The sequence below is a fragment of the Meleagris gallopavo genome, chromosome 30 (genome assembly GCF_905368555.1).
Source record: "Meleagris gallopavo chromosome 30, MGAL_WU_HG_1.1, whole genome shotgun sequence".
NCBI lineage: Eukaryota > Metazoa > Chordata > Aves > Galliformes > Phasianidae > Meleagris > Meleagris gallopavo.
Genome location: NC_139433.1, coordinates 3515026 through 3541063, shown reverse-complemented (window position 1 = coordinate 3541063; position 26038 = coordinate 3515026). Strand labels below are relative to the sequence as shown.

Sequence of the window (26038 nt, the reverse complement as noted above, 5' to 3'; positions counted from 1 at the left end):
GTTTCCGCCACTCGCTTTACGTCACTTCCGCCCCGCCCTCGGCGGACTGCAGTTCCCGTCGCCCCCCGCGCGCGCCGCTCCCGCCCCCCCGGCCCGCCCCTTCCTCCCCCCCCCCCGCCCGTGTTGTCGCGGCGGCCCTGAGATGGCGGCGGTGGCGGCGGGCGCGGCGGGCGGAGCGGCCCCTCAGCAGCAGCCGCCTCCACAGCAGCAGCCCCAGCCGGCGGCAGGCGGCGCCGCGGGCTCCGGGGAGGCGGGTGGCGGCGGAGGGGGCGCGGGCGGAGGAGGAGGAGGCGGCGCGGGGGGAGCCGGGCCCGGCCCGGGGTCGGGGTCGGGCGGCGGTGCGGCCGGGGGCGGGGGGGAGTCGTGGTACCTGGCGCTGCTGGGCCTGGCCGAGCACTTCCGCACCTCCAGCCCGCCCAAGGTCCGGCTGTGCGTGCACTGCCTGCAGGCCGTGCTGCCCCGCAAGCCCCCGGCCCGCATGGAGGCCCGCACGCACCTCCAGCTCGGCTCCGTGCTCTACCACCACACCCGGAACGGGGAGCAGGCCCGGGGGCACCTGGAGAAAGCGGTGAGCGGGGGGGCGCGGGGGGCGGGGCGCTGCGGGGCGCTGGGCGCTGAGCTGACCGCCGTGTTCTCTTGCAGTGGCTGATCTCGCAGCAGGTATCCTTTGGTGCCCGCCCGAAGTCGTCCCAGCTGAGGCCCGGCGCTGGGACGGGGAGCGAGTCCCGAGTTCTTTAACGTCCCCGTGCGGCTGCGGGCTGCTTTCTTAAGGCGTGCGTTACAGTAAGGATCGGGGGTGCCGCGGCGGTGCCGCTTTGAGTTTTTACTTAACTCGGGTGTTGTCAGATCCCGCAGTTTGAGGACGTGAAGTTCGAGGCAGCCAGCCTGCTGTCCGAGCTGTACTGCCAGGAGGTGAGTGCTGCGATGCTGCTGGAGGCCCACGGGGCTCCGTCTGCTGCCGCTGCTGGCTTTGCTCTCCGTGCGGGGTGCGGCTGTTATCGAAGGGGTTTGCCGGCTGTATCCTGGCCCGATCGATGGAGAAGTGGCAGCGGGACGAGGGAGGGGTTGTTGTGCCCCTCTGCTCTGCCCTCGTGTGGCCCCACCTGGAATACTGCATCGGCTTCTGTGCCCTCAGCTCTGGAAAGCCGTGGATCCTTTGTGACACGAGGTGCTCAGAGGGCCGGAGACAGTGCTGGGAATATTGGAACAGTCATCAAAGAAGCTAAATAGCTGATGCCTTTGAGCAGACTTACTGTTGTGTGGTCTTGCATGTTAAAAGCTTACCTGGGTTGCTTTTCCTATTTTAAATTTCCTGACTTGTGAGGCTTTGGTTGAGGATCAGCACGGAACGCATCTTGTTCAGAAGGTCAGACAGTGCTCAGGACCTGGCTCTTGTTTTGACTTGGGTGTGTGTTTCTGTTTCAGAACTCGGTGGACACAGCGAAGCCTCTGTTACGCAAGGCCATCCAGATCTCACAGCAGACTCCATACTGGCACTGTAGGCTGCTTTTCCAACTTGCAGTGAGTGACGTTCTGTTGCTAATTGGGAGTACCGTGTAGCACCGTGGCTGTAAAAATGGCTGGAAAACTGTGTTACGTGAAAGATCTTGGACACCTCTTTGTGAGGTCCTTCACATAACACAGATGTTACGGTTCTTTATTTTTTCCAGTCATCAGTATCAGTGGAGAGACAGATTTGAGGGACTTTATTGCTCTTTTGAGGTACTCTGTTGAAGAGGGCTGGCTAGTAAGTTTCTCTTTGACTGTCTTAAGTCACCTGTACTTGGGTTTCTCCCCTTCCTTAAACAAGCAGACCAACTTCCTTGAAAAGGAACTGCTGAGCTCCTTTATGTAGTTTGGGAACAGTGAACTGTGCAGAGCCTTTCCTATCGATTAGAGGACAAATGTTTGCTTTGCAATGAGTTAATGCCTGAGTACTCACAAGAAGCTTAAATGTTTTTTTCTCGGTGCCTCCCACTGAATAGGATCCTTTCTTGGAGCTTGACATTCTTTGCTGATTTCTTTTCTGTGTGGTATTTCCTTTCTGGCTTTTGCTTGACCACAAGGGTCTGTGTGTCTCACTGCCTCGGTGCGTGTTCTTCTGCACTTGTGTGGCTCTACCTGAGTCTGGAAAACATCTGAAATTTGGGAGATTGGAGGGAGGGAGGGGTGCTCTGCAGGCTGTGCCATCCTTTCCTCATCACCTGAATCATGCATTGCAGAATTCCTCTGCTCCTCCTGCTGGGGAGCACTCCTCATGTAACTGTCTGAGGTTGGTTATGTCTGAATTGATCCTGTCTGCTCTGCACGTACTCTCAGTAAATTATAACAACTTTGGGGTATGAAACCTGGCTGAGAAATTCCTTCTGAAATGTTACAGGCTTTTTCTGGAGAATGCAAAGTGCTCCTGGAAAATGAGTCCAGAACGAGACAAAGTAATTAATGTGTCAGTTTAGCAGTTATCACGTGTAAAACACAGAAGTAATTACATTAAAAAGAAAGAAAAAAAAAAAAGGGATTATTAGACTCATTAAGGAACACTGACCTTTTTTTTGGCCTTTTTTCATTTCAGCAACTACATACTCTTGAAAAAGATCTGGTATCTGCATGTGACCTTTTGGGAGTGGGAGCAGAGTATGCCCGGGTGGTGGGGTCAGAGTATACCAGGTGAGTTCCACACAGCTTTGCTTTTTTCCTTCTCTCAAATAATATTTTGGGTTGCTCTTATTTGGACATTTCTACTAAGTTCTCCTCTTCTGCTCTATCTGTAAGTAAATTAGAGATGTGGCCTCTGATTGCCACCTGGGTTTTACAGGCAAACCAATATTTCTGAGTGCTCTCTTAGATCTGAGAGTTTGTTCAGCTCTTTAATTTTTCCTGTGAAAAATCAATGGTGTCTGCTAAGACATCTGGCTTTTTGTTGTTGTTGTTTTCCATACTGAACTTTGTTTATTGTCTTTATCAGCAAAAGATTTTCCGTTAGCCTTGCTTTGACCTTAGCAGCTATTGCAGCTGGGATGGTCTGAGGCTTGGGCACAAAGCTGAGAGGTTGGGTTTGTGGTTCCTGGTGCTGGGATCGGACCTCACCATCTAGCTTTTAAATGTGCATTTATAGGGGGTGGGGGGGTATTTTGTGTTTCCTTTGGATTATGACCTTATTTTGTTTCATTTCAGAGCACTGTTTCTGCTAAGCAAGGGAATGGTGAGTTGGATGCACTTCTAAATTTTTAACTAGTGTGGTGCAAGCTAGAGGAGAATGCAACTTATCTGAACATCAGTTGGTTATTTTAAGGTATTATCCATGCTCTGTATATTCTGTTCATGTGAGCACAGAATTAAATGGGCCCAGAATAAACCTCAAGTCTTCTTGTGGCATTCTTGTGAATGGGTTCCTCTGCTTCCTGTTCTAAATGATGACAAATATGTGGTTTTTAACTGTGAATTGTCATCGGAACCCTTGGAATTAAGGATGAAACAACTGTTCCAAGGTTGCTGCTTTTGCAAATAGAGGCCTTTGGGTCTAGTTTTATTTGAAATAATGGATCAGCGTAACTTTGGTCTTTGAGCATCTGAACTGCCAGGCACAAAATTGATTTGTATCTTGAATTACAGCTCCTTCTGATGGAACGGAAGCTGCAGGAGGTGCACCCTCTCCTTACCCTGTGTGGGCAGATAGTTGAAAATTGGCAAGGAAACCCCATCCAGAAGGAGTCGTTGCGTGTGTTCTTCTTAGTCCTGCAGGTCACACATTACCTGGATGCCGGGCAGGTGCGTGCAGACTGCAAGAGCTGGGCCTAACTTGAGTTCATGAGTGTGGATTATTTGTTGCTTGGCAAGTTTTCTCAGCTGAGTGAGTGTCCAGGTGACTGGGATGCGGCGCTGTGGCTGAAGTGCATCATCTTGTGCAGGTGAAGAGTGTGAAGCCGTGCCTGAAGCAGCTTCAGCAGTGCATTCAGACCATCTCCACGCTACATGATGATGAGATTCTGCCCAGCAACCCTGCGGATCTCTTTCACTGGCTGCCCAAGGAACACATGTGTGTGCTTGTCTACTTGGTGAGCAGCTCTTTTTTACTTAGTGCATATTGCTGACTAATGAGGAATTGCTTAAAAGCGGTCGAAAACCAGCAGTGATTGATTCTGCAAACCACATGCTGCTTTACATTGTGCTGACAGTTTGATTCTGACACAGCATCTGTGAGAAAATTGCTTGCAGTGACGTCAGTGTTTGAAAAGACTGTGTGAGAAATCTGGGAACTGGAATAAAGCTTCGTTAATAAGCCAGATAATTCTAGGGGGAGGTTTGATTCTATGTTGGCTTATTTTTATCAACAGAAGAGCGATCTTGAATTCGCGTTCCTGAAATGATTGCCCCACTTCTTACATGTGATTCTGTTCTTAATTGATATAAAACCTTAGCTTAAAATGATGAGTGCCTGAGCGTTGTGTGAATGCTCAGACCTTTCCTCTGCAAAGGAGATGTTTTGTAATCTTTCCTGTGTCCTCTGGCAGGTGACAGTGATGCATTCCATGCAAGCAGGATACCTGGAGAAGGCTCAGAAGTACACAGACAAAGCACTCATGCAGCTAGAGAAGCTAAAAAGTAAGTATAAGGATGAGAATTTGGCTGATGCTGCGAGATTCCATTACTTGTTGCTAATTTAAATTTAAAAAGAAACCAATGGACTTTTCCAGCTCACTGGGACGGCCTTTCTGTCTGTTCCTGCTGCATCTAAGAACTGTGCTGGGTTGGTTACTTTGATTTTCTGAATGCAGAAATTTGAATTTGCACAAAAAGCTCTTGCTGAGCCACCTGCACTAGGAAGCTGGCTGGGTGCAGGAGGGTCTGTGTGCCGTGGGTGTTCATATTGCCTTAACTAAACTTACCAGATTCCCTTTGTTCCCTCTTCAGTGTTGGACTGCAGTCCTATCTTGTCATCTTTCCAAGTTATTTTGTTGGAACACATTATCATGTGTCGGCTTGTCACAGGACACAAAGCCACAGCGTTGCAGGAGGTAAACACAGGGCTTCAACCATTTCCTTAGCTGGGGATGTGTGCAGTAATAACTTGTAAAATTGTGTTTCAGGAAGGATTCTTGGGCTCAGATGGGGGTTCCAGCAGTGCTAAGCTAACAAACGCCGTCAGACCTGATGGCACTTGGGAATTAACCACCTCTTAATTTGTTTCATTTACCAACACTTTGGAGTTGCTGGTGGGGTTGACAGGTACTGAGCAGTGGCAGGAAGTGGTCCCTTCTTCCTGGTCTGGTGTCTTTTCCCTCCATTCATGGCTGAGGGCAGCTCTTAACTCTTCCCCTTTCACTTCCTCATAATGTTCCTGTCCTTATTCTTCTCTGTCTTTAAGGCTCTCCGACTTTCTGTCCTTTCTTCCTCTTAAATAATTCAGGGAGAAAAAAGGAGGGGGACAGAGTTCTCTAATGCAAGAGTACACGGCACTTTTTTTCTGTTCTCCCAAGCATTTTTAATTCCTGTCTGCCCCTTACATATAGGATACACTGCTGCATCATCTCAGCCTCTGTTGTCAGCCTTCACGTGAATGTGTCTGGGGGAAAATCAGCTAAAAGAGTAGTGCTGAGCTCTCGCTGCTCCTCACAGGCACATTCCCTTTGGAAGAGTTTGATTCCAGCTTTTTTGTTGTGGGTCAGCACAGAATCTGAGCATTTCCCAGCAGATCTGGTATTTGTTTGCAGGTGGTGCCACCATATGGCAGAGCTGCAGCAAAGCAGATCATTCCAAACCAGTTCCTGTGTGTGTGTGAGTGTGGGAGGAGCATGCACAGAGCAGCACATCCTCAGCCCAAGCACAGCTGGCTCTGCCATCACTGAAGAGCAGCACTGGGTCCTGGAAGTGGTCACTTACTGAGTGCTGCGTGTGGTGCAGTGAGGTGGATAGAGGGCATACATCAAAACAGAGGAAAACATCTGAAATAGATTGTTTTTTTTTTTTTCCTAACAGATCTCACAAGTCTGCCAGCTCTGCCAGCAGTCTCCCAGGCTGTTTTCTAATCACGCTGCCCAGCTGCACACTCTGTTAGTAAGTGTCTGTGATGAGAGGTAAACTTGGGACTCTTTGAGGACTCTGCGTTGAACAGTCACCACTGATGAGGTCACAGTGATGCAGACAGCAGAATTTCCTGCTGAGCAATGGGGTTTACTTTGCTGTTTGCCTGTCCTGCTGTGGGGACTCACAGCCAGCTCTGCTGTCAGAATCTAAAATCCCCTTTTAAAGTGTCCTGTGCCACGACAACTGGTACACAGTGTAAATACACAGGATATGCACTGTGCTTTTTTGAGACCGTGCTGTGGGAACTGGGCCTGAGGACAAATATAAGTAGCATTGCTATTTGAAAGTTGTAAGAAATTAAGAGCCTTTTTTTCAGCCAAATGTGCTGATTCCTGTGCATGCTTGCCTTCTTGGCATTCTGGGCTTGGAACAACGTGCTGTTACCTTACCAACATCGTGTCTTCTACAGGGGCTCTACTGCATTTCTGTTAATTGCATGGACAATGCAGAAGCACAGTTTACTACAGCACTGAGGGTAAGGTTTTTCTTCTCACAGTATTCGCTGGGCTTGTGGTTGTGTGGGACACCAGATGGGTGAGGCTGAAAGTCTAAAGACTTGTCTGTATTAGTTGCATTAGTTCAGATTTTCCTCTGCTGAACAGAGTTCGGGTCAGGAGAATTTGTAGCATAAAAACAGACATCAAATCTGAGCAGTTTCTTTCTTTTTGTGTAGATTAAAGATGGGTTGAACTAATTCTGGGTTGGGTGCTGAAGTATTTTGACTTGTGCTGTCGGTGTGCTTTGTTTTAGCTCACTACACACCAGGAGCTGTGGGCATTCATTGTGACAAACCTGGCCAGTGTGTACATCAGGGAAGGCAACCGGCACCAGGAGGTGAGCACTCACTGCACCCTGCCTGCAGCTCTGCTACAGTTGCCCTTTTTTGCGTGGTTCATCACTGGTTTGGACTAATTAACGAATCTGAGACAGCATTTGGATCTGGAGCAGTTCAGTTAAATGACTGCTAAGGATTTTCTGAGGAAGCATTAACAGTTTATAGCAACTTTTATGAAGTTTCAAAGGTCACCTTTTGTATAAAACTCGATTCTAGGACCAGAATGGACATTTTCTGTGTGTTTGCAGCGACTTGAATGTTTTGATGTGATGTGCACCTTGTGTCAGATCCTTGTTTTCTGTACCATCAGCTGTGTATGGCAGAAGCACTGATTATCTTTTTTCCCCTCTCACTTTGTAGCTTTACAGCTTGTTGGAAAGGATAAATCCAGACCACAATTTTCCTGTGAGGTGAGAGTTCCAGAAACTGTGCTGACGTTGCACTGATGATGGTAATACTGGTTTTGTGTCAGGCTTTATTCAGAGAAAACAGAATAATCCTCTTCTTTTCAAGGTAGAAGCTCTGACTGTGTGTTAAACGTAATGTTTTGTGCAGAGGTTTGGTTATGGGGGACATCCCTCACCATGTGCCTCTGCTGTTTGTCACTGCAGTCCCTCAATGTCAACATTCTGCTTTGTTTGTAGCTCCCACTGCCTTCGAGCAGCAGCTTTCTATATCCGAGGTCTGTTCTCCTTCTTCCAAGGAAGATACAACGAGGCAAAGTGAGTACAAAGCGCTGCACCTGGAAGGTGGGGAGAAGGAAAAACCAGCTCAGGATTTAAGCTCAGCATGAAAACTCAGAGGCTTTGCTTTCCAACCTCCTGGGTTCCCTGTGGGTTTAGCCAACCTTCTGTTTCGCTTGAGGCAAAGACTGTTTTACATTTCTTTTGCTCTGAGTAACACTTGCGTAGCGTTCTGCAGAGGCCCATCTGAAGGAAAGGCTTTTCAAAGGGGGGATGTGTTAAAATCCTCCTTGTTAAATGAGAGGTGAGGTTTGGGAATGAAGCGTTTTGTGCTTTAAAATCACCTGCGGCACGCGTTTATTCCTGGGTGCTCGTATTTGCTGATGGGATTCGTTGGGTTCTTAATGACATTTCTTAAAAACATCAGGGAAAGCAGATTTTGGTTAAATGCTTCGCGTTGTGCTCTGTGTTGGCAGGAGGTTTTTGCGAGAGACGCTGAAAATGTCAAATGCAGAAGATTTGAATCGATTAACAGCATGTTCCCTGGTGCTCCTGGGCCATATATTCTACGTGTTAGGGAATCACAGGGTAAGCCTTCATGTGTCTGCTGCTAGCGTGTGTTTGACTGTTGATTTGCCAGAGCAAATTGGGGCGTTTCCTCAAGTTGTGTTTAGGAGTGTTTGTATGGAGGAGCCCCACTGAGAGCTGGCAGGGCACTGCACCATTTGTGCACACTGAGCAACACTCTAACAGAGCAGTAGAGTTTGAGTCCTGTTGTAGAGATGTGTTTCTGCAATGCCTGAAATCACTCAGGGGAAACAAAAGAGCAGAATTAAGGACGAGTAACGTCATGCAGTGGGATTGTTTGGAAGGAATTGTGGATGCGAGCTCTTCTGAATTCTCATCATATGCCAGAATGTGTGAAATATTTCTATTATCTTGCACAGTACAGACACCATAATTCCTAGGACACAGCAAAATTCCAGACAGCTTTAGATGATATGTTTGGGTTATTGTCCCATTAAGCATTTCAGCTTGCTAGCTGGCAATTAAATTAGGCAAAATTTCTGTCTCATATTCAGCATCTTTTCGATATATTACATATTTGCAAGGGGAAAAAAATACATCTTTGATGTTGATGTCTACTCTTCACCAGGAAAGTAATAATATGGTAGTGCCAGCCATGCAGCTTGCAAGCAAGATCCCAGATATGTCTGTGCAGCTGTGGTCTTCAGCTCTGCTGAGAGGTAAGTGAGGAAAACGTGCTTAAAAGTGGCAAAGAACCATTGCTGCTCACTGGGGTCAGTATGGGGATGCTCATCGTGCAGACTGAGTGCCTGGCTGTGCAGAATGCTGTGACTGCATGGGAAGGGCTCCAGGTCACAGCCATGCAGCATCCGTGCTGTTGTTGCAGGGCTTTGCTCTGACTGCAGCTCTCGCTGGAGTAAACATTTTATTAAGCTTTGCTTCTACGTGGGGGCCTTAATAAATACAGGAGACTGCTGTATCACTCATACATAAATATTGTTTAATCTGACTTACATGGGCCCCAGGATGCTTTGTTCAAATATTGACTGGCTTCTTGGCAGACTGTCAGCGTTAATGCTGCAATTGATTTGCTTTCACCAGAAAATAAAGCAGTAACTCTGCCCCTTTTTCAAGAACTCACCCCACACTTTCAGTTTCTGTTAAGCTGTCGTGTTTGCTGTAAGCATGGTGCTGTAAACCAAACACCGGGCCAGGCTTACGTTCTGCTTTGCTACTGCCTTTGCTGCAAAACTGCTTTTAGGCCATTGAAATAACTTCTCTCATTCGTTTCCAAGTGGTGGCTGACATAAAAACATGCCAGTAATAATGATGAGTCTGCTGTAGATGAAAGGCTGCCCCTTGTTTAGCCGTTGCTGCTCCTGTCACGGAGGCACCATTCCCATTCTGCTTTGGTTTCTCTAAGAGCTTTCCCGTGGAACTGATGGGTTCTCTTTTGAAGAAGAGGTGCTCCATCAGGAGCAGTGGAATGCCAGCACTTGTTCACCAACAGGAGCTGTGTCTCTCAGCCCTCACCTCTATGCTGCTGATCCCTGTTAGCTGACATTGCAACGCTTGGTGTGTTACCAGTCTGCAATCCGGCTGAGCAAACCTCACAGGAAACAAGGCAGTAGGATCTGCGTTGGGGATGGGCAGAGCAGCAGGCTGTGAGGGCCTGAAAGCAAAGGGGAACAAAGGGGGGGAAAATAACTCAACTGCTGCTGTGTGCTGCCAAAGCGTGGTGACAGACTGGTGAGCCCTGGTTCCCACTAGATGGTGCCACATCATAGAGTGAGTGCCTGCAGCACAGGGCTCTGCTGGGTGAGGAGGTGCTTTCCTCCTTGTCCAATTAGCATCGTGTTATTTTAATGATTGGAAGCTGAACTGACATCAAATCCTGCAGTGTGTGCTGCCAGGCCTGTTGGAGTGAGGAGGGGCTTCGGGTTCTTCACGTGGCCCTGCCTGTTCTGAGTGGGGTGGCCTTGATGTGTGGGCAGTTTAAATCATTCATCCCTTACTGTAAGGGAAGAATCATGTCAGATGAAAGTATGAACAGTGGTTCTCAGTGAGCAAATGAAGCTCTTGTCTTTCAGACCTGAACAAAGCCTGTGGAAATGCAATGGATGCACACGAGGCAGCACAGATGCATCAGAACTTCTCACAGCAGCTCCTCCAGGACCACATTGAAGCATGCAGTCTTCCAGAACACAATTTAATCACGGTAAGCAATCTTCACCTTCTGGTTATGAGCGCTCTTGAAGGCAGGACAACATGCTTTGCTTTCCTTTGGTATCCCTTTGAGGTCTTCGTTTCCTACAGTGGTTTTATTGGCACTCCAGAACTTTCTTTTAATGCCTTTTGTAGCAGGTAGCCACTTCGTTTTGGTGACAGCTGTTACTTTTGAAAGAAAATTAATGTATACTCAGGTTTCATTTTAATGTTTAGATCCCCTTCTTCTGGGGAATGCTTTGAGTACTGCTATAAGAATGGATTCTATTGATATAATTTTAGTATTTGGGGGTTTTCACCTTATCTATAAATCTGAATGTCCAGTTAATGACGTTTGATGTCTGTATAGCTGCTACCTCAAGGGGTTCCTGTTATGGACTTCTCACTTTTAACATTGTTTAATAATACCAAAGTGCTCTCTTATGAGAGAATTGAGGTATGAATTCCTTGCTGGAATTCAGCAAGGGTGAAAGACGATCCTTTCTTTTAGGCCGAAATAATGGCCAAATGTGAATTTCGGGTGCAGGGAAACCTGACATCTTTTCCCAACGTTCCCTTTGTGGGAGGAAAAAAAGGCTTGCCAGGAAGCAGCTGATTGCTTTGGCTGCAGAGGGATCGTGAGACCCACGTGTGCCGTGCAGCCCATGTTGGTGATGCCCACAGCCTGTCCCCCCGAGCTCCAGGCTCTGCTGACTTTGGTTGCCATTGCTGGCTTATGCGTAATCCATGCTAGATTAAAAATGTGGAGGTGGAAGAGGATTAAAAACCACGAAATCTGCCTAGTTCAGGAGATTTTGATAAATCTGAGAGGGAAGCATGAAACGGGTGAGAACCAGAGGCTTTGTTCACTCCGGAAACACTGCACTGCAGTGTAGAATGGGCTCAGAAGCATCTAAATTGAGGTCTGTCATTCGTGCAAGTCACAGATCCCCTGCTCCATGTGTGTGACAGAGTCAAGCCTGCTGCTCAGCTTGTCATGAAATCAGTAATGATCTCAGTGTGTGTGGGCAGCTCTTTCCTCTGGCCTTGCTGCTGCTCCTCCCCTTCCCAGGTCGTGGCTGGAGGATTTTCATGCTGTTTGTTATCTTGCAGTGGACAGACGGACCACCTCCCGTACAGTTCCAGGCACAGAACGGACCCACCACCAGCCTGGCCAGTCTCCTGTGAAAAACAATCAGGACAGTGTGTTTAATAAGAAACAAACAAACAAACAAAACAAAAGCCAAAAAAAAAAAAAAGAGAGAAAAACTCATTGCAAAATCTTTTCTTCAAAGAAAAGGCAGCAAATTCCTCTTCTAGCGAGGGCCTTGTAGGAAACTGCATAAAGACAACATACATTTCATAGACTTGCAAAGTGAGAAGGGCATTTTGAGCTACTTTTACATAACGTGTGTGAATATACAGCTAGAGTGTATATACCTACTGGTTTTAATCTGTTTTCCTCTTACTGAGAAGTAAGGTTTAGTCCAAAGGACGCTCGTTCCTTAAGCTGTTAGACTTGGTTTTTGTCACAGAGAGTTGAGAGGACTTGCACAGTTTGGAATACCAGTTGTATTCTAAATGCTCAAACCTTCCCTGAGTTACAATGCATGCCAGTTTTAATATCTTCTGTGCCCTTCCACTCCTGGGAACAACGGGATTCAATCCTGACTGGTTGTAGGGTGCCCTAAAGTTCTACATTTAGCTTCTGAGGTGATGTTCTCATCTTCTGCGAGTCGCCTTGCAGTGCTGAGGGCGGTGGGATGTGGGTGTGTGAGCAGAGTTGCAGATCCCACAGCCTGGGGCTGTCAGTGTGTGACAGTCTGTGCCACCACTGTCCCCACGAGGGTCTCCCTTCCGTGTCCCTGCACTGCTGGTGAGGCAGAACCAGAACTGCAGCTCTCTCCATCTCTGCTGTTTTGTAGCGATTTGTACCAGAGGAGGAGATTTCTTCTCATTTTGGCCCAGCTTTTAGCATCCTGCAGCCTCACCAAGGCAAGGCAGTGTCTGTGCCTTAACAATTTCTACCAATGATTGCAGTGAGGGTTCAGCTCGGCGAGGTGGTTGAAGCCAGTTCCCATAGAAGCAAGAGGGTTGCACTTAGCCAGAAAGTATTTCTGTGTTAGCCTCTCTGTTTTATCTCCCTTTTTTGAGCTCCTTGGTCTCCCCGTGCCTCTGCAGCTGTCCTGAAGCAGGATAAGCATGGCCCAAATTGCTTCTGTAGGAAACGGTACAGAAGTTGTCAATCCCATGGAGCCAGGCTGCTGCAGTGCAGTGTAACCTTACAGGCTTCCAAGGGTCAAATAAAGGTAGTTTGGTTTTTTTTTCCTCTCCTGGTAGCTCTGCATATTTATCACCCAGTTGAAAAAGGGAAGGGGAAAGGAATCTGTGAGCTGAGTTCCTTTGGTAGGTCTGTGCTTTTTTGCAGAGAGAAAGTGTTTGACCCCTCAAGGAAGACTGAACCCTGCCTCTATTGGTCCTCCTTTTGGAAAACCCTTCCCCCTATCAAGCAACAGCAAACACAGACACGTTTTGTAATTCAAACCCTTTGGTTTTAACCACTGAATGACATAAAAGGGACACATCCTCATCCCCTCCGTGGGGTTTTATGCTCATCCTACTGGACATGCAGGGCAGATTCAGATCCTGCTTTCAGACAGTTGCTCCTGCAGAAGCCGTGTGTGTTTTAGGCTTTGTCAAATCTCCAGTAGGCAAAACACGTCCTCAGTATCGCTGTAAGGAGAGTATTATTGGGGTTGCAGAAGGAAGTTCAGTGCTATTTTGAAGGCTGTTTTATTCCCTAAGAACTCCAAAAAGAAGGAAGGCTGTGAGGTTTGTGAGCTGCAGGGAGATATCAGCCACAGGGAGGGTCCGTGCAGATGGAAGCTGCTGCTGCTCACCATGCTGTTGGTTGGGATGGAGTGTTCCTGTCTGCCAGCTGCCTGAAGTTCAGCTCCTGTGAGGTGTGAGGAACGGCTGCAGCTGTGCAAGTCAGCACTCACGTGCTTTAGTCCCACTCAGATGATACAAACTTTGTTTTCACCCTGCCACCCAGTCTGAGGCTGTTGCTTACCCGATAGACGCCCATGGCAACTGCAATAAGTGGCTTTAAAAGTCGGCCAGAAAAGTGCTGCTTCTATAAGGCAATATTTAAAAAATTACCCCAACTGTAGAGAGCTGTGGTTCAGGCTGAAGTCAAGAAGAGATTTTGCAGCAGAAAAGGTCCCCTGGTGCCACACAGGAGCCGCATCTCCTGCCCTCACCTTCCTCGGGGAGCTGCGTCGCTGAGGACTGCGATTTCTGGCTCCTCATCGCCAACCCAACTGCTCACAGCTCAAATCCCTGCTGATGTTCTCAGGAGGGAACGGAGGCCCGGAGGGAGCGGCCGCCTGCTCGCATCCGATGTCAGCACGCTCGGGTTCTCAGCAGAAGCGCTGCCTGCGTGCGGAGGCTGAATTTGTCGTGGCAGGAGGAAGGAGGTGGGATCCCAGTCTGTGACACAACGGCTTCGCCCGTGCTTTGCTTCGTGCAGAATGGAACTCAGGTGCAGAGGTTGAGCTGAGGTGCTGCCCCGCAGAGCTGCCCTCGGCCTTTCCCCATCACACACTATCAAAAGTCGTGTAAATTTGGAAATAGCTCGGTGATTTTCTATCTCTGAAATTCAAGTGTACATTTGTTACAATGTACAGTGCTTTTTAACTACGCTTGTATATTAAATTATTTAATAGTTTTTGCTTTTCAGTATCTTTTGTATGTAGCAGAGATTAAAACAAGGACCTCGAGACTGAAGTTCTTCCTAATTTTTGGATGCGGATGTAAAGCTGAACAGAAAACCAGAAGTTTACAGTTTACAAACAACGTTCTGTTAATTGCTCGGTCTGTCTGACTCCATTTGAACGATGTATTTCTAATCTTTCTTGTCCGATCATTTAATTCTCTATAAAAGCAAACACGAAGTCTTTTATGAACTTCTAAAAAAAAAAAAAAAAAAATTATTCTTTTAAAGATGTAATTTAGGAAACTGTACAGTTTTTCTCTGGTATTTTTAAATGAGTAGCAAGAACTTAAACAGAAACATCTAATCACTGTTTTGTAGATAGTGTAAAAACTTATATATGTATAGAGAATGCAGTCTGAAGAACAGTGTTTGCCATTTCCTACAGAATGGGTATCGGGAAGGCCTGCGTGCATGTGAAATCAAATTCATTTTGGGGATAGGGAATTTAAAAACAGAGAAAGAAAACTCATGAGCTTTCTCCGTTGTCCCACACGTGCAAAAACGTACACTGCTAAACGAGCAGGGCCTTCAGCTGTGACGCCGCCTATAGGTGCAGCACATTGCTTCACTGCTTTGATTTTATTCAGCTTCCCACGTCTGCCAAAAGTCGAACTCCAACAGAAAGGGTTTGGTTGTTTTCCCCCTCTGTGTCGCTGAGCTCCAAGCCAGGCAGAGCGATCCCAATCCTTTGGGATGCAGCAGTTTCTCACCAAAGCAGTGGGGACTGATTGAGGCTGGTTGAGGCTGCCTGGAACGCGGAGGATTCGGGATGAAGTAACATCAGTCTGTGCTCTTCTACTGTCTGTCTTAGCGACTGTATTTAATTGTTTCCTGCAGTGAACCTTTCAATGTTACGTCAGGTTTGTACAAGGTATTGTTAAGTGTTTGTAGTGCTCCATAAGTAGGATGTGTACCTTCTGCCAGTGCTCCTTTCTGAAGCTGTACATACAGTAACTCCTGTAATGAGACGGAACTGGGGGCATTTTTGCCTTTGTTTCCTCTCATTTTCTACATTAGAAGAATTTTTAAATAAAGTTTAATTTTCTTCTAGCAGTTGGTGGAATACTGATTCCTTCAGCCCATCTGCAGGCAGTGCTGCCCAAAGAGGGCCCTTCCCATCGCCCTGCCAGGACCTGGGCTGCCTTGCAGCTGTACCTGAGCTGCTGCCCTGGAAGGAGAACCGGAATTACCTGATGGGGGACCTGAGTGCTCACCTCTGCACACCGCTGACGGCTGATGTGGGCAGGAAACTGCAGGGACTGCTGGAAGCTGGCAGATGTCAGGGTTACAACAAGGCTTCTGCTTGAACAGCTGGGATTGTTTCTTAATTTGGTCTAAACCAGCAGTTGTGCGCTCAGGAAGGATATCAAGTTCGATCTTCATAAAAGGGATCTGATTTAAAAACGTTTTCTGCCTCTTTAGCCCAGAACCGGAGCAGCTCAGGCAGGCATTTTCACATTTCTGCCTGAAGTTTTGAGCTGATCCGTCTACAGTGAAACTTTGAAGCAACATTTCGGACCTTTTGCCATCCGGTCCCTTTCCAAAGCCGCTCCTCCAGCCCCGCACATCGCACCGAACAGCTTTTGTTCCAACCAGCTGCTCGCTTCGTGAAGCCTTTGACCCAAACTGCCTCGGGAAAAGTCACCGATGGAGATTTCAGATCTCAGCTCCGGCTGTCCGGGCGCTGAACGAAGACGAAGCGTTCCTTCGGGAGATCCGGCAGCCCCAGCAGCACCTGCAGCTCCGGACCGCAGGAACGGGGCTGCGAGAGGGCGGGAAGGGAGCGATTTTATGGCAAAACGTAAAACTTCGGGTTTTCAAACAAAAGAGATACGGAAGGCTGCGTTCACTGCGAACGTTCGTTCGATCCCGGCGCTGCCCGGTGCGCGGCGTTCGGTGCGGCGCTGCGGCCGATCCGCGCGATCCCGGCGGCTCCCGAAGCGCCCCTCGGACGGCGGCCGAAGCCGGGCGGCCCCGAGCCGCGGAGCGGAAGGGTTAAAACCGGAGGCGTGGCGGAGAGCCCGGCGGTGCCCGCGCACCCCGACCTACATCGCGGGAGGAAGCGGGATGACTCACCGGGGCCCGCCGCCGGGGCAGGGCGGGGAGCCGGGGGCGGCCGGCCCTATCGCGGGCCCCAGGCGGCGCTGCGCGGGCGGAGAAGGGCGGCGGCGCGGCTCCGCCCCGCGGGCAGCGCCTCACCTCAGCCGGCCTCGGGGGCGGCTCCACCCCGCGCCTCGCGGCCCGGCCCCGCCCCTTCCCCGCGCATTGGCTGCCGGTTGTCCACTCGCGCGGCGTCGCTTGAAGTCTATTGGTCAGGATGTCTTTCAATCATAAAATCGCCCCGCCTCATTCTTCGCGGCTTCGCATTGTGGGGCCGGCCGAAGGCGGGCTGTGGCCACGATTGGCTGGAGGGATTGGCCGCCGCGACTTCTCATTGGGCAGCGCAGCCGTCAGACTTCTCTTGCAAAAAAAAAATCCCAAAACCAACACTCCGCCTCCGGGCCGGAGGGGGCGGGGCGAAAGGAACAGGAGGCGGGGCGAAACCTCAAGTTTGTCCAAATCTGCCTAGCAACCGGGGTGGGCGGGAAAGGCGTCCCGAGGAGGTGACGGTTGGTGGCGCGCGCGCCACCCCGGGAGTCCCGCTCCTCCGGGGGGGGAAATGGCGAAGGGGGGGTAGAGGGCGGGAGGGAGCCCGGCGCGAGGCGGTCCCCTGCGCGCGCAGCCCCCTCCCCCGCCCGCCTCCTGTCAGTGGCCACCTGAGGGAGCCGCCTCCCCTCCCCCCACGGCCCCAGTCCGGCCCGGGCCCCGCTGAGGAGGAGAGGCGGCTCCGAGGGGGTGAGGAAGTGCGTGACAGCGGCGGAACCCCCCGGCCTGAGGGGACGGGGAGAGGGGGGGGGGTCCCGGGGGGGCGCCCAGAGGGGTCTGAGGGGAACGGGTCGGGGAGGGGACGGGGGAGGAGGGGGGAAGAGGGGGGGGTAATGGGGCCGTGAGGGGCGCGGGGGGGGGGGGCGGCCCTGAGAGCCGCGGGGGAACGATAACGATGGGGCGTGGGGGCACCGCCACCCGAACAGCCGGTATGGGGGGGGTCACATTAAAAAAAAAAAAAGAAAAATTAAAGGCAGAGCCGCGCGTGGTGCGGTGCGGGGGGGTGGTTGGTTGGTGGGTTGGTTGGTTGGGTGCCCGCAATGCCCGGCCGCATCCCGGGAGCTGCCCGCGGGAACGGCCGCCCCGCGATGGGCGACGGCGGCGGAGGGGGGGAGGGGAAGGGAGGGCAGCGGGGGGAGGGGCGGCAGCGCAGAGTGCCGGGGGGGGGGGGGGGGGGGAGAAAGGAGCAAGTTGGGGTGAGGGGAGAGAGAACAGAGCGCTGCGTGGGGGAGGGGCTGGGGGGGGGGGGGGCAGATGGGCCGCAGCCGCCGCGGGACCGAAGATCCTAAGATGGAGGTGCGTGCGGGGCCGCTGCCAGCGCCGTGCGGTGCGGTGCGAAAGGCGCCGCGATCCCCGCCCGCTCCCACCGCGCGCTTCTCCTCCCCGCGGTGCCGCCGCTCCGCTCTGGGGGCCGTTGGGTTCGTAGGCGAAGCGAACGCGGTTCCGAATAAAGTTGTGTCCTGTCTGTGCTCTGCCACCTTCCGCGCACCTCCCCCCGGCCCCCCCCGGCCTGCCGTGTGCCGCTCGGAACGCGATTCCTCATCGATCCGCAGCCTTCCTCGTAACTTTTCTCTCCTCTCCGCGATGGAAAAGCCGGGCTGAGAACGAGGAGAGCGGCGATGCGATGCGATGCGATGCGGGCTCTTGGCTGTGCGTTCCCGATGAAGGGCTGTAAGGCAAAGGAACGCTCTGCTTTCTGCTTAACCTGAATAGGACGCTGAAATGTAACGGCTGGACGAGTCAGGAACCCGGCATTGCTGACGTTTGTTTGAATGAGTTTAGCACGGAGCACGATCGGATGAGGAGAAAACCGTGTGAAGGACTGCAGCCCTCTCCTGAGTGCAGCAAGCAGAAAGTTTGCAGAGAGAAGATGAATTTCTCACAGCAGTCTGCCTTTAGATTGAGCTTTCAGGCTGAGCTCTCCTCATCTCACTCCGTGGCACAGATCGCTTTTTTCTTAAGGCTTTTCCAGGAGTTTATTGAGCTCAGGCGGTGGCTGAAGCTCACAGGGAGCAGCCCGGCGATGTGAGCAGGCAGGCAGAACTGCCCCGAGGTGCTGCTCTGTGCCTCCATCCCACCTCAGTGCTGTGAGCGATCCCGGAGCGCCGCGCCGGAGGCAGATTGTCTGCTAGCAATGAGTTGGGGACCAGGAAAAGACAAAAAGCAGCTTGTGTGCTTTATTTTTCCTTTTTTGAAACAAGCGTTCTAACTTTTGAGAGCTCCTTGAAGAATGTGAAGTAGCTTTCATCCAAAGTTAATTGCCCAGTTCCCATCATGACAGAGTGCTTCGAGTGCACGAGAGGCAAAACCGCGGTGTCAACCTCCTTAGTGCAGCAAAAAGAAGAAAAAGCCCTGGCTAGGTTTAGCTGTGAATGGATGGCTCTCATCTCAATGGAGTTCAGCTGTTTGGGCCAAAGGGAGTTTGATGCTTTTGGCTCTGATACTTTCAGGGTGAAGCTGGGGAGTCTGCTGAGCCCGCAGAACCCGGCAGTGCATTGCTGCAATTTCCCAAATTCAGGAGGAGGAGTAAAAGCAATAGTGCAGATTTACTCCATTTATGGAGGAAAGTGTTTCCTAGTAGTATCCTGATGCTGCGGAAGAAGGACTTGAAGCTTTCCTACTGCTCAGGCCAGCGTGGAGCAGCAAATTAGAACTGCCCAGCTCTCAGATCCTGCGGGCTGCTCGCATCCCTTGGCATGCAGGGTTCTGCAGTATCTATGGTGTGAAATACCCCCAGTGCTCCTGCTTGGAAGAGCACTTCTTTGAGAAGCGCTTCCCCCCAGCCTGCCGCTCGTGCCCTCCCTCCGTGCAGGGCGTTGGGGTTCCATCATCTTTCTGGGCTGATGTAGTATCCAGTTTCACAATTTTGGCCTGCAACCAAAAATACCAATGAGAGTTGCAGCCAAGGAGTAACGAGGGGACACACTAAAGAGCACCCCTTTGCTGATCAGTTCCCTTTTCTGCACTGTGGGTGGTTTTGGAAGCCTTACTGATGCTGTTTGCTGCCCTGGTTTGAACACCAGAGGCAGTGGGTGCTGTGTGCACACCGGAGGGCCGACTGCCATAGAGAGTCACAGGTAAACAGGTGCTCTGAACCAAATCGCACCAACCAAATCCATCTTAATCGCAGGAGAACAAACTTGGGGTCTTTTTGGTTAGGAGAGTTCAAATTCAGCTTTAGTGGGGACAGGAATGGCCGCAGCATGGCTGGAGCCATGGATGCACCATTGCCGTGTGCGAGTTGCCCTGTCCTTACTGCAGTTCCATTGTACAACATTCACACTTTGTTTCTGTTGCCTCATCAGTCCTTCCTGCAGGTAATGAGGGCGTTAGTGACCAGGTGAGACACCAGCATACCTGCAGTGTTTGCCTTTGGGTTGCCTGGCATTGCAAACCAGTAGCTTGATGCTCATGAGGTGGCTCGTGAGAGGTGACAGTCTTACGGTGGAGGGGGGTTGCTGTTGGGTGACGGTGTTGAGGGACCCAGGGAGCACATCTTGGTGTTGCCCATGTGTAACAGCCCGACAGTGGCCTGGGTTCCTATGTGCAGACCGGTTCAGCTATCCTTAACAATTGATTTATATAACTGAAATAGCTGGGGAAGTGAGAAATTTCCTTCCTCTTAGGACACAATGCCAAGGATGTCAAATCTCTTGGGAGCCTGATGATAAGAATTGGGCTGTCCTTCTTTGCACTTATTGACCAAACGTGAGGTTATTCACTGGAGCAGTGGAGCTCGGGGTGCCGTGGGCACTGAGCGCATCTCTTGGTGCGGTGGGGCTGATGTGCAGCTGATGGGCTTTGCTGGTGGCCCCGCTGTCTTTGCTCTGTAGGAGCACTTGGCTTTGCTGTCCAGGACAAATTTCAGCCTGGAAGATGGTTTACCAACATCTGTTGACACAATCCGGTGTTTTCTTCCCTAACTGATTCTCGTGTGCTTCTAGCTGAGGGCTTTGTGCGCTCTCAGCAAGCGGCGGCTGCTTTATGAATACCTTTCCCTTGAAATCTGCCTGGATAAATCAGACCAGTAATGACCGAACTCATCAATCCTAAATTTAGAATGAATCTAATTGATGCGCCTTGCTTTTCAGCAGGAAAGCAGGTTACGGGACTGAGCTGGTACAGCTCTGTAGGGGAAGAGAGTGCCCTCCTGGAGCCAGGGGACGAGGCTGGTGTTCTCTGCCTGCTGATAATAAACATTACCAGAAGGAACAACGTTGATAAATGCTTACAGTAAACATGGCGTAAGGCTCAGATAATCCTCCTGAAGACGCAGAGGCCTGCGGTATGCGGCGTGCTGCACCGAGTGTCCACCCAGCCTCATTTTGAGCAGCAGAACCTTCCTGTGCCTTCTGACACCTCTGGCTTTCCATCAGCGTGCTTCTGATGGAGTTGTGTTGTTGATGGCTGTGCTGGAACCTCACCTACACACAGCCCAGGCCCTGCCAGCAAAGGGTGCGAGTGCTCAGTGTGCCGATGGCTCAGCCCTGGCTGGGCAGCGTGTTCCAACCCAATTAGTGGGATGGATTAATAACATTCAGTCCCTTGGAATCAAAACGACCACATCCCCACCATTTCCAGGATGCTTTGCTGGATAAACACAAATCCTGCTTAAAAATACTTCTCAACTATTCCAGTTTCACGTTGAAGCCTCGCAGATGGAGAGCTCAGCCAAGCAGCTCAATGTGGCTGCCAGGATCGAATCGGGAGCATCTTTGGTGCAGTTCCTGCAGTCAGCAACGCAGCCCTGTGCAGGCACAGCCCCAGGAGAGGCCAAGTTGTAATCGTGGCATCTGCAGCCCTGTGCAGCTGTCGCTCTGCTCCTTATCTCCTGCAGCAGTTAACCATTTCGGCCACCAGCACGGTCCCCTCGGGGATGAAAGACGAAAGCTGTTTTCCTAGGAAATAGGATAGCTACAAACAGCGCTCGGACAGTCTGGTTCTCTTCCAGAACCGGTGAAAGCCATTCGTTATTGAGGCCATACTTACATTTCCCCCCGTTATCTCTAATTTGGAGGGTGGTAAAGACCAAACTGTGCTCCCCGTGGGGCGACCTGGGGAAGAAACATTCCTGCGAGCACGGAGGGCTTGGTAGCATCAGCAGGAAGAGCAGCTGCGGGGTCCTTCCCCCCTCGCTTTAGCTGTGATGTGGGGTCCTGCTTCACACAGCAGCTAGAGCCCGTGGGAAGCCAAGAGGCGCGGGAACACTGCCGAGTTTTCTGCAACTCGTTAATTCATCTGTTAATCGGGGTCAAGTTCTGATGAGCCACGTGACGGCGGTCAGTAAACACGCGAGAGGTGCCTGTTTACAGCCGGCCCTCCGTGATGGCCCTGCAGGGCTGAGTCACTGCATGCCGACCAGCACCGTGTCTGGGCTGCGCTGCCTGGCAGCCCCGTGTGCTCAGCCTGGCCTTTAAACAAGAGCCGAGCCGGGCAGACTTTGTTCTTTTCCCATTTCTGAGCAAAATCGATAGTCCATGAAGCGCTTGTTGAATTGGAGCAGAGCTGCTCGTAGATCCCCTTCCACCCAGGAGGTGCTCGTTAGGGACAGCTCTGCTCGTGCCATTGGCTCCATCTCCAGCCCCGCACTCTTTGCATATCTGCTGCTTTCCCATTCCCTGAACAACTCCCTGAGCTTTACTTTTTCTCTCAGTTCCAGAAAAGATGAATTTTCCTGTCTTTCTGGGGCCGTTCCCCTCACTGCCCATGTCGGGGTGCTATTTGTGTTGGGTGCTGCGTGGTCTGCAGGGCCGATGTGCTGCAGTCCTCCATCACTATTACACACCTGTGTGCCACCTCGCCGTATCCCTGAGCTGCTGCCCACAGCTCTGCCCCGAGCAGCTGTGCAGGAACAGAGTTGCAGCAGAAAATGAGTCAAAGGAGTTTTCTTGGTCTCGAGTCTATGGAATTCCTTTCATTCTTAGCATAAGCCATCTTAAAATTGTGTTCCTGCGATTTCTACCACTGCTTACAGCTTGATCCTTCTTTTTTCCTTTAACTCTTTAAGGACGCAGCGGGTCCCTTACAAACTCCTAACCAGAAATACAGCTCTGCGAGGTCCTGCTGCTGCCCTGTGGCGACGGGACTCAGAGCAGAGCTCAGTGCAGGCGCTGCGACTGCGGGATCCTGCGGCCATCAGCCGGCTGCGCTGTGCTGAGCCCCAGAACCCGCTCAGCCTGTTCTGCGCTCCACCTTCCCATGTTCCCATGCGTGGCTGGCTGTAAGGAGATGAGCGACTCTTCCCAATCTGCTGTGGGTTTTACTTCTTGTTGCTTCTTCAGCCCCGCGTCCTGCTGTGCATCAACTCGAATCTGCACACAGGTGTGTGGTGGTGATGGAGGGTTGCAGCACGTCAGCCGTGCAGCACCCAGCACTGAGTGCTTCGTGCAGCACCTCGATACGGGCAGTGAGGGGAATGGCCCCATAAAGACAGGGAAAGTTTAATCTCCTCTTCCATTCCTGTGAATTTTGCCTGGAATTGATGCCTTCTTTTTGGACACATCCCAGCATCAAATTCTGCTCTTGTAGCAAAATCAGCTCCTCGGTGCTGCAGAGGTTTGCGGAAGCACCGCTGTTTGCTTACATAAATGGCTTCTCTAATTCCAAACCATTGGATTTTCATTTGAATGGAGTATTTAATTCAGATTAAAATCCAATAATGTTCATAATCCAACAGCGCCTATTTTAATAGAAGTGCTGCGTGGTGATGCACAGCACCATAGCACCCAGTGGGAGATTTCAGAGCCCCAAAAGGGGGAATCCCCAGCCTGGAGCAGTGCTGGTACTGAGCTGAGCAGCACTGGGGCTGCTCCCAGCAGGGAGGGCTGTGGCCGAATTGCAGTGCAGAGCCAGGCTGAGCTGCTCCATCTCGCATGGAGGTCAGTGCTGTTTGTGTGCTGTTCAGATGTCGGTTGGACCCACGGAAGGTCAACTTTGTTGATTTTTTCTGAGCGTAAAAGGATGTGTTTGCAGCACATCCAGACTGACTCTTTCAGAGCCTGATAGATTCACTAATTACCTTCTTTAGGTAATTGGTTGAGATTTCCTAGAACCTGCAGCCTCGGATGCATTACTCCAGCCATAAAGCTGTGTTGTGGTTACTTTTAGAGGTGGCCTTGGGGTTTCTCTTTGCTGATAGACCTACTGGATTCTCATTGCAACAACACCAGCTCGCGCCTTCGTTCAGTAATTAGCACGGTGCTGCACCTCGCTGGTGACTCCTTAATGAAGAGGCCTTCCTGGTGCTGCACCTGCACCGTCCCAGGGGGAGGGCAATCGTTTGTATGGGGAAAAGGCATTGGGTGCATTGGGGATGGGTGCCGACCCCGAGGGTCTGAGCTCTGCTGTGCTTGAATACGGGGTATTAATGAGAGGTAGGGCAGGGACCCCAGCTCTTTTTGGGACTTCCAGGCTGATCTTCGGCCTCAGAATTAAGTCATCCAAATTCTAAAGAACGTTGCTGCTTATTCTGCCCCTTAGTTGCTTTCCATAAGCATCAGGCCTGGAAAGGTGCTGACAGGGAGCACAGGCATGGCACAAGGGTTTTTGGGGTGACCCCCCCAGCACTCAGCCTCCCTCCCAGCCCTCCCTCACCCGCACCCTTCAGCTAGGTTTAAGGAAAGGTGCCAGAAATATGCACCCAGAGCCCAAAGCCTCGTCCTTGTAGAGAGGAGGGAGCGCCCACATCTGCTGAACTTATCCCCAGCTGCTGGAGCCGGGGAACGGGATGCGTTCGTGTTGGGAGGCGCAGACCGGGCCGGGCCGAAGCGTGCGCTGAACGCAGCCCCGATACCCGGCCAGCGGTGCCGGGCTGCCCCGGGGGCCGAGCGGTGCCGGAGCTCCGCGAGCCCGGCCGCGGGAAGTCCGTAGGAAGACTGGGAGTTTCCTATCAGGAGGCGGACGGACGGGCGCCGCTCTCCGAGCCGCAGCCCCGAGCCCCGGCTCGCCCCGTGCCGTCCTCCCGCTCCGGTGCCCCAGCGGAGCGGCGGGAGCCGCCCCGAGGTTCTCGACCGCGAGCACGCGGCAGCTCCGAGCCCCGCCGCCTCCCGTCCCCGCGCGGTGCCGCCGAGCGCCGCTCCCGGCCCTTCCCCGCGGTCGCGGGACCCCCCCGGCGGCTCCGAACAATGCCGCGGGGCCGCCGCCAGCAGCCCCCGCCGCTCCACGTGGCCCCGGGCGGCCGCAGCGCGGCGCCCCCAGCCCGCGCCGCAGCCAATCGCCGCCCGCCTGCCATGTGCCGCGACCCCTCCGGCCAATGGCGCCCCGGGTCACAGACCTGCTCCACCATTGCCCGGAAGCGGCGCGGGGCCGCGCTGCCGCCGCTCCTCCCGGCCCCGCCGCGCTCCGGGCCCCGCCGCGCGCATGCTCCGCCGAGTGACGCCGCGACTCCATGTGTGAGAAGCGCATTATTTGGCACGGGGGAGCCGCGGCCGACAGCCCGCACCGGGGAGAGCCCGCGGCGACGCGGGGGAAGAGGAGGAAAGGGCGGCGCGGAGCGGAGCGGGGGAGAGGCGGCGGGGAGCGGCGGGACGCGGCGCGGCTGTAAGTGCCCGAGCGAAAAGTTCTCGTCGGGCGCATTGTCTGCGGGAGGAGCGGCGGGGGCGGGCCGGGCCGGGGGCGGCGCGGGGTCCCGTGGCGCTCGGCCCGAGCGCGGGGCTCCGCCGCCCCGGGGTTCGGCTTTGTTCGGCGCTCGGAGGGCGGCCCGCGGCGCGGCGGCTTCGCAAAGTTGGTGCGGGCTTTTCGCCGTGCCCGCTTCCTCCTCTTCGGGGCTGGCGGCGCCCCGGCCCCGCGCGGGGCCCTCGCCGGGGTGGGGGTGGTGCGAGCGGCCGCCCCGGGCAGCCCCCGCCGTGGCACCGGGGCCGGCGGGCGGCCAGGAGGGCCGTGTCACAATAAGAGTCCCCGTCCTCCCCCCCGCTCAAGGTGCGCCGGAGCCGCGCCGCCCGGAGGGGCGTTCCGCTGCCGCCTGCCGGGAACGTCGGGGCGCCGCGGGGGATCGGCCGGGAGCCGCTCCGGCGCCGGGCGCTGCGGGGACGGCGGGGCGGCCCGGGGCGGTGGCGCAGCCCGGTGCGAGCTGCGCTGCGTGACCGCGAGCGGGAGAGCCCCGGCCCTGCTCCAGTGGGCACAGCCTGGAGCTGCGCAGTATCGCGCGGCGTTCCCGGTCTCACGGCCCCGAAGTTGGGCTGCGCGCTCCTGCTGCCCCGCGGCATCTGCTTGCGGCTTTATTTCGGATGTCTGCGCGTCGGGTTTTGCTTTCGCTTGTCCCTCTTCTGCCCGCCCCGCGTTGCCGAAGGCTGGCCGGGCTGCAGCGCTCCGTTCCCGGGGTGGGTCCCCGAGGAACGACCCGCGGGCACGGCCTCAGCCCCGGCTCCTCCCGTGGGTGCCCGACTTCCCCGCTCCCTCCTCCGGCTGCAGCGGCAGCAGAGCTGCTCGCAGGGAGCGTTACACAGGAAGTGAAAACTGGAGAGGGCCCTTCGGGAATCGGCGACTGCTGGCAGACCTGGAGCAGGCAGGAGCCGGGAGCGCATCCCGAACTGCTGAGCAGCTCTCAAGGCCCGGGAGAGCGGCAGAGGGAAATGGGAGCACGGCGGGTGTGTGGGTAGCAGAGACCATGAGGTGGGAGAGCACCAGGGGCAGAGATGTGAAAGTAAGGAATAGGAGGGATGCATGGCATGCTGTGTGTGTGTGCTGTGTGGGGTCCGGCCCTTGGGAAGGAGCTGCAGAACCCAGGCAGGGACCTGAGGGTGACATCGCAGTGGCACCTCGTGAGCCCCCAGTGGTGACACA

The 26038-nt window shown here is 52.9% G+C and overlaps 2 protein-coding genes and 2 long non-coding RNA genes across 6 annotated transcripts in view; 2 read left to right on the top strand and 2 right to left on the bottom strand.

The window, feature by feature from the left end:
- The first annotated feature begins 127 nt into the window (after positions 1-127).
- MAU2 (MAU2 sister chromatid cohesion factor) lies at positions 128-15166 on the top strand. Its single transcript, XM_010725006.3, has 19 exons — positions 128-568; positions 643-660; positions 847-912; positions 1426-1521; positions 2573-2667; positions 3175-3202; positions 3613-3768; positions 3909-4055; positions 4512-4602; positions 4912-5015; positions 5977-6054; positions 6494-6559; positions 6835-6918; positions 7280-7329; positions 7564-7641; positions 8079-8190; positions 8759-8849; positions 10221-10348; positions 11449-15166. Exons 1-19 carry the CDS (start codon positions 143-145, stop codon positions 11521-11523), a joined length of 1989 nt encoding a protein of 662 aa, XP_010723308.2. The 5' UTR covers positions 128-142; the 3' UTR covers positions 11524-15166.
- Positions 11177-16183, bottom strand: LOC146542502 (uncharacterized). The gene is made up of 2 exons (XR_014880188.1): positions 15328-16183; positions 11177-11517 (listed from the first exon to the last, which is right to left on the bottom strand). It is a non-coding gene; the product is annotated as an uncharacterized LOC146542502 (long non-coding RNA).
- A 647-nt stretch (positions 16184-16830) lies between these two features.
- Positions 16831-26038, top strand: part of GATAD2A (GATA zinc finger domain containing 2A) — a 45161-nt gene continuing 35953 nt past the window's right edge. Inside the window, exon 1 of one of the 3 annotated variants that reach the window (XM_085211866.1) lies at positions 16831-16956. The gene's annotated coding sequence lies outside the window, so the exon portion shown is untranslated. Of the gene's footprint in view, positions 16957-24639; positions 24797-26038 lie in introns of those variants that run through there. The other 2 variants (XM_085211865.1, XM_085211864.1) reach the window with 2 other exon arrangements.
- Positions 18414-24616, bottom strand: LOC146542501 (uncharacterized). Its single transcript, XR_014880189.1, has 2 exons — positions 24531-24616; positions 18414-23770 (listed from the first exon to the last, which is right to left on the bottom strand). It is a non-coding gene; the product is annotated as an uncharacterized LOC146542501 (long non-coding RNA).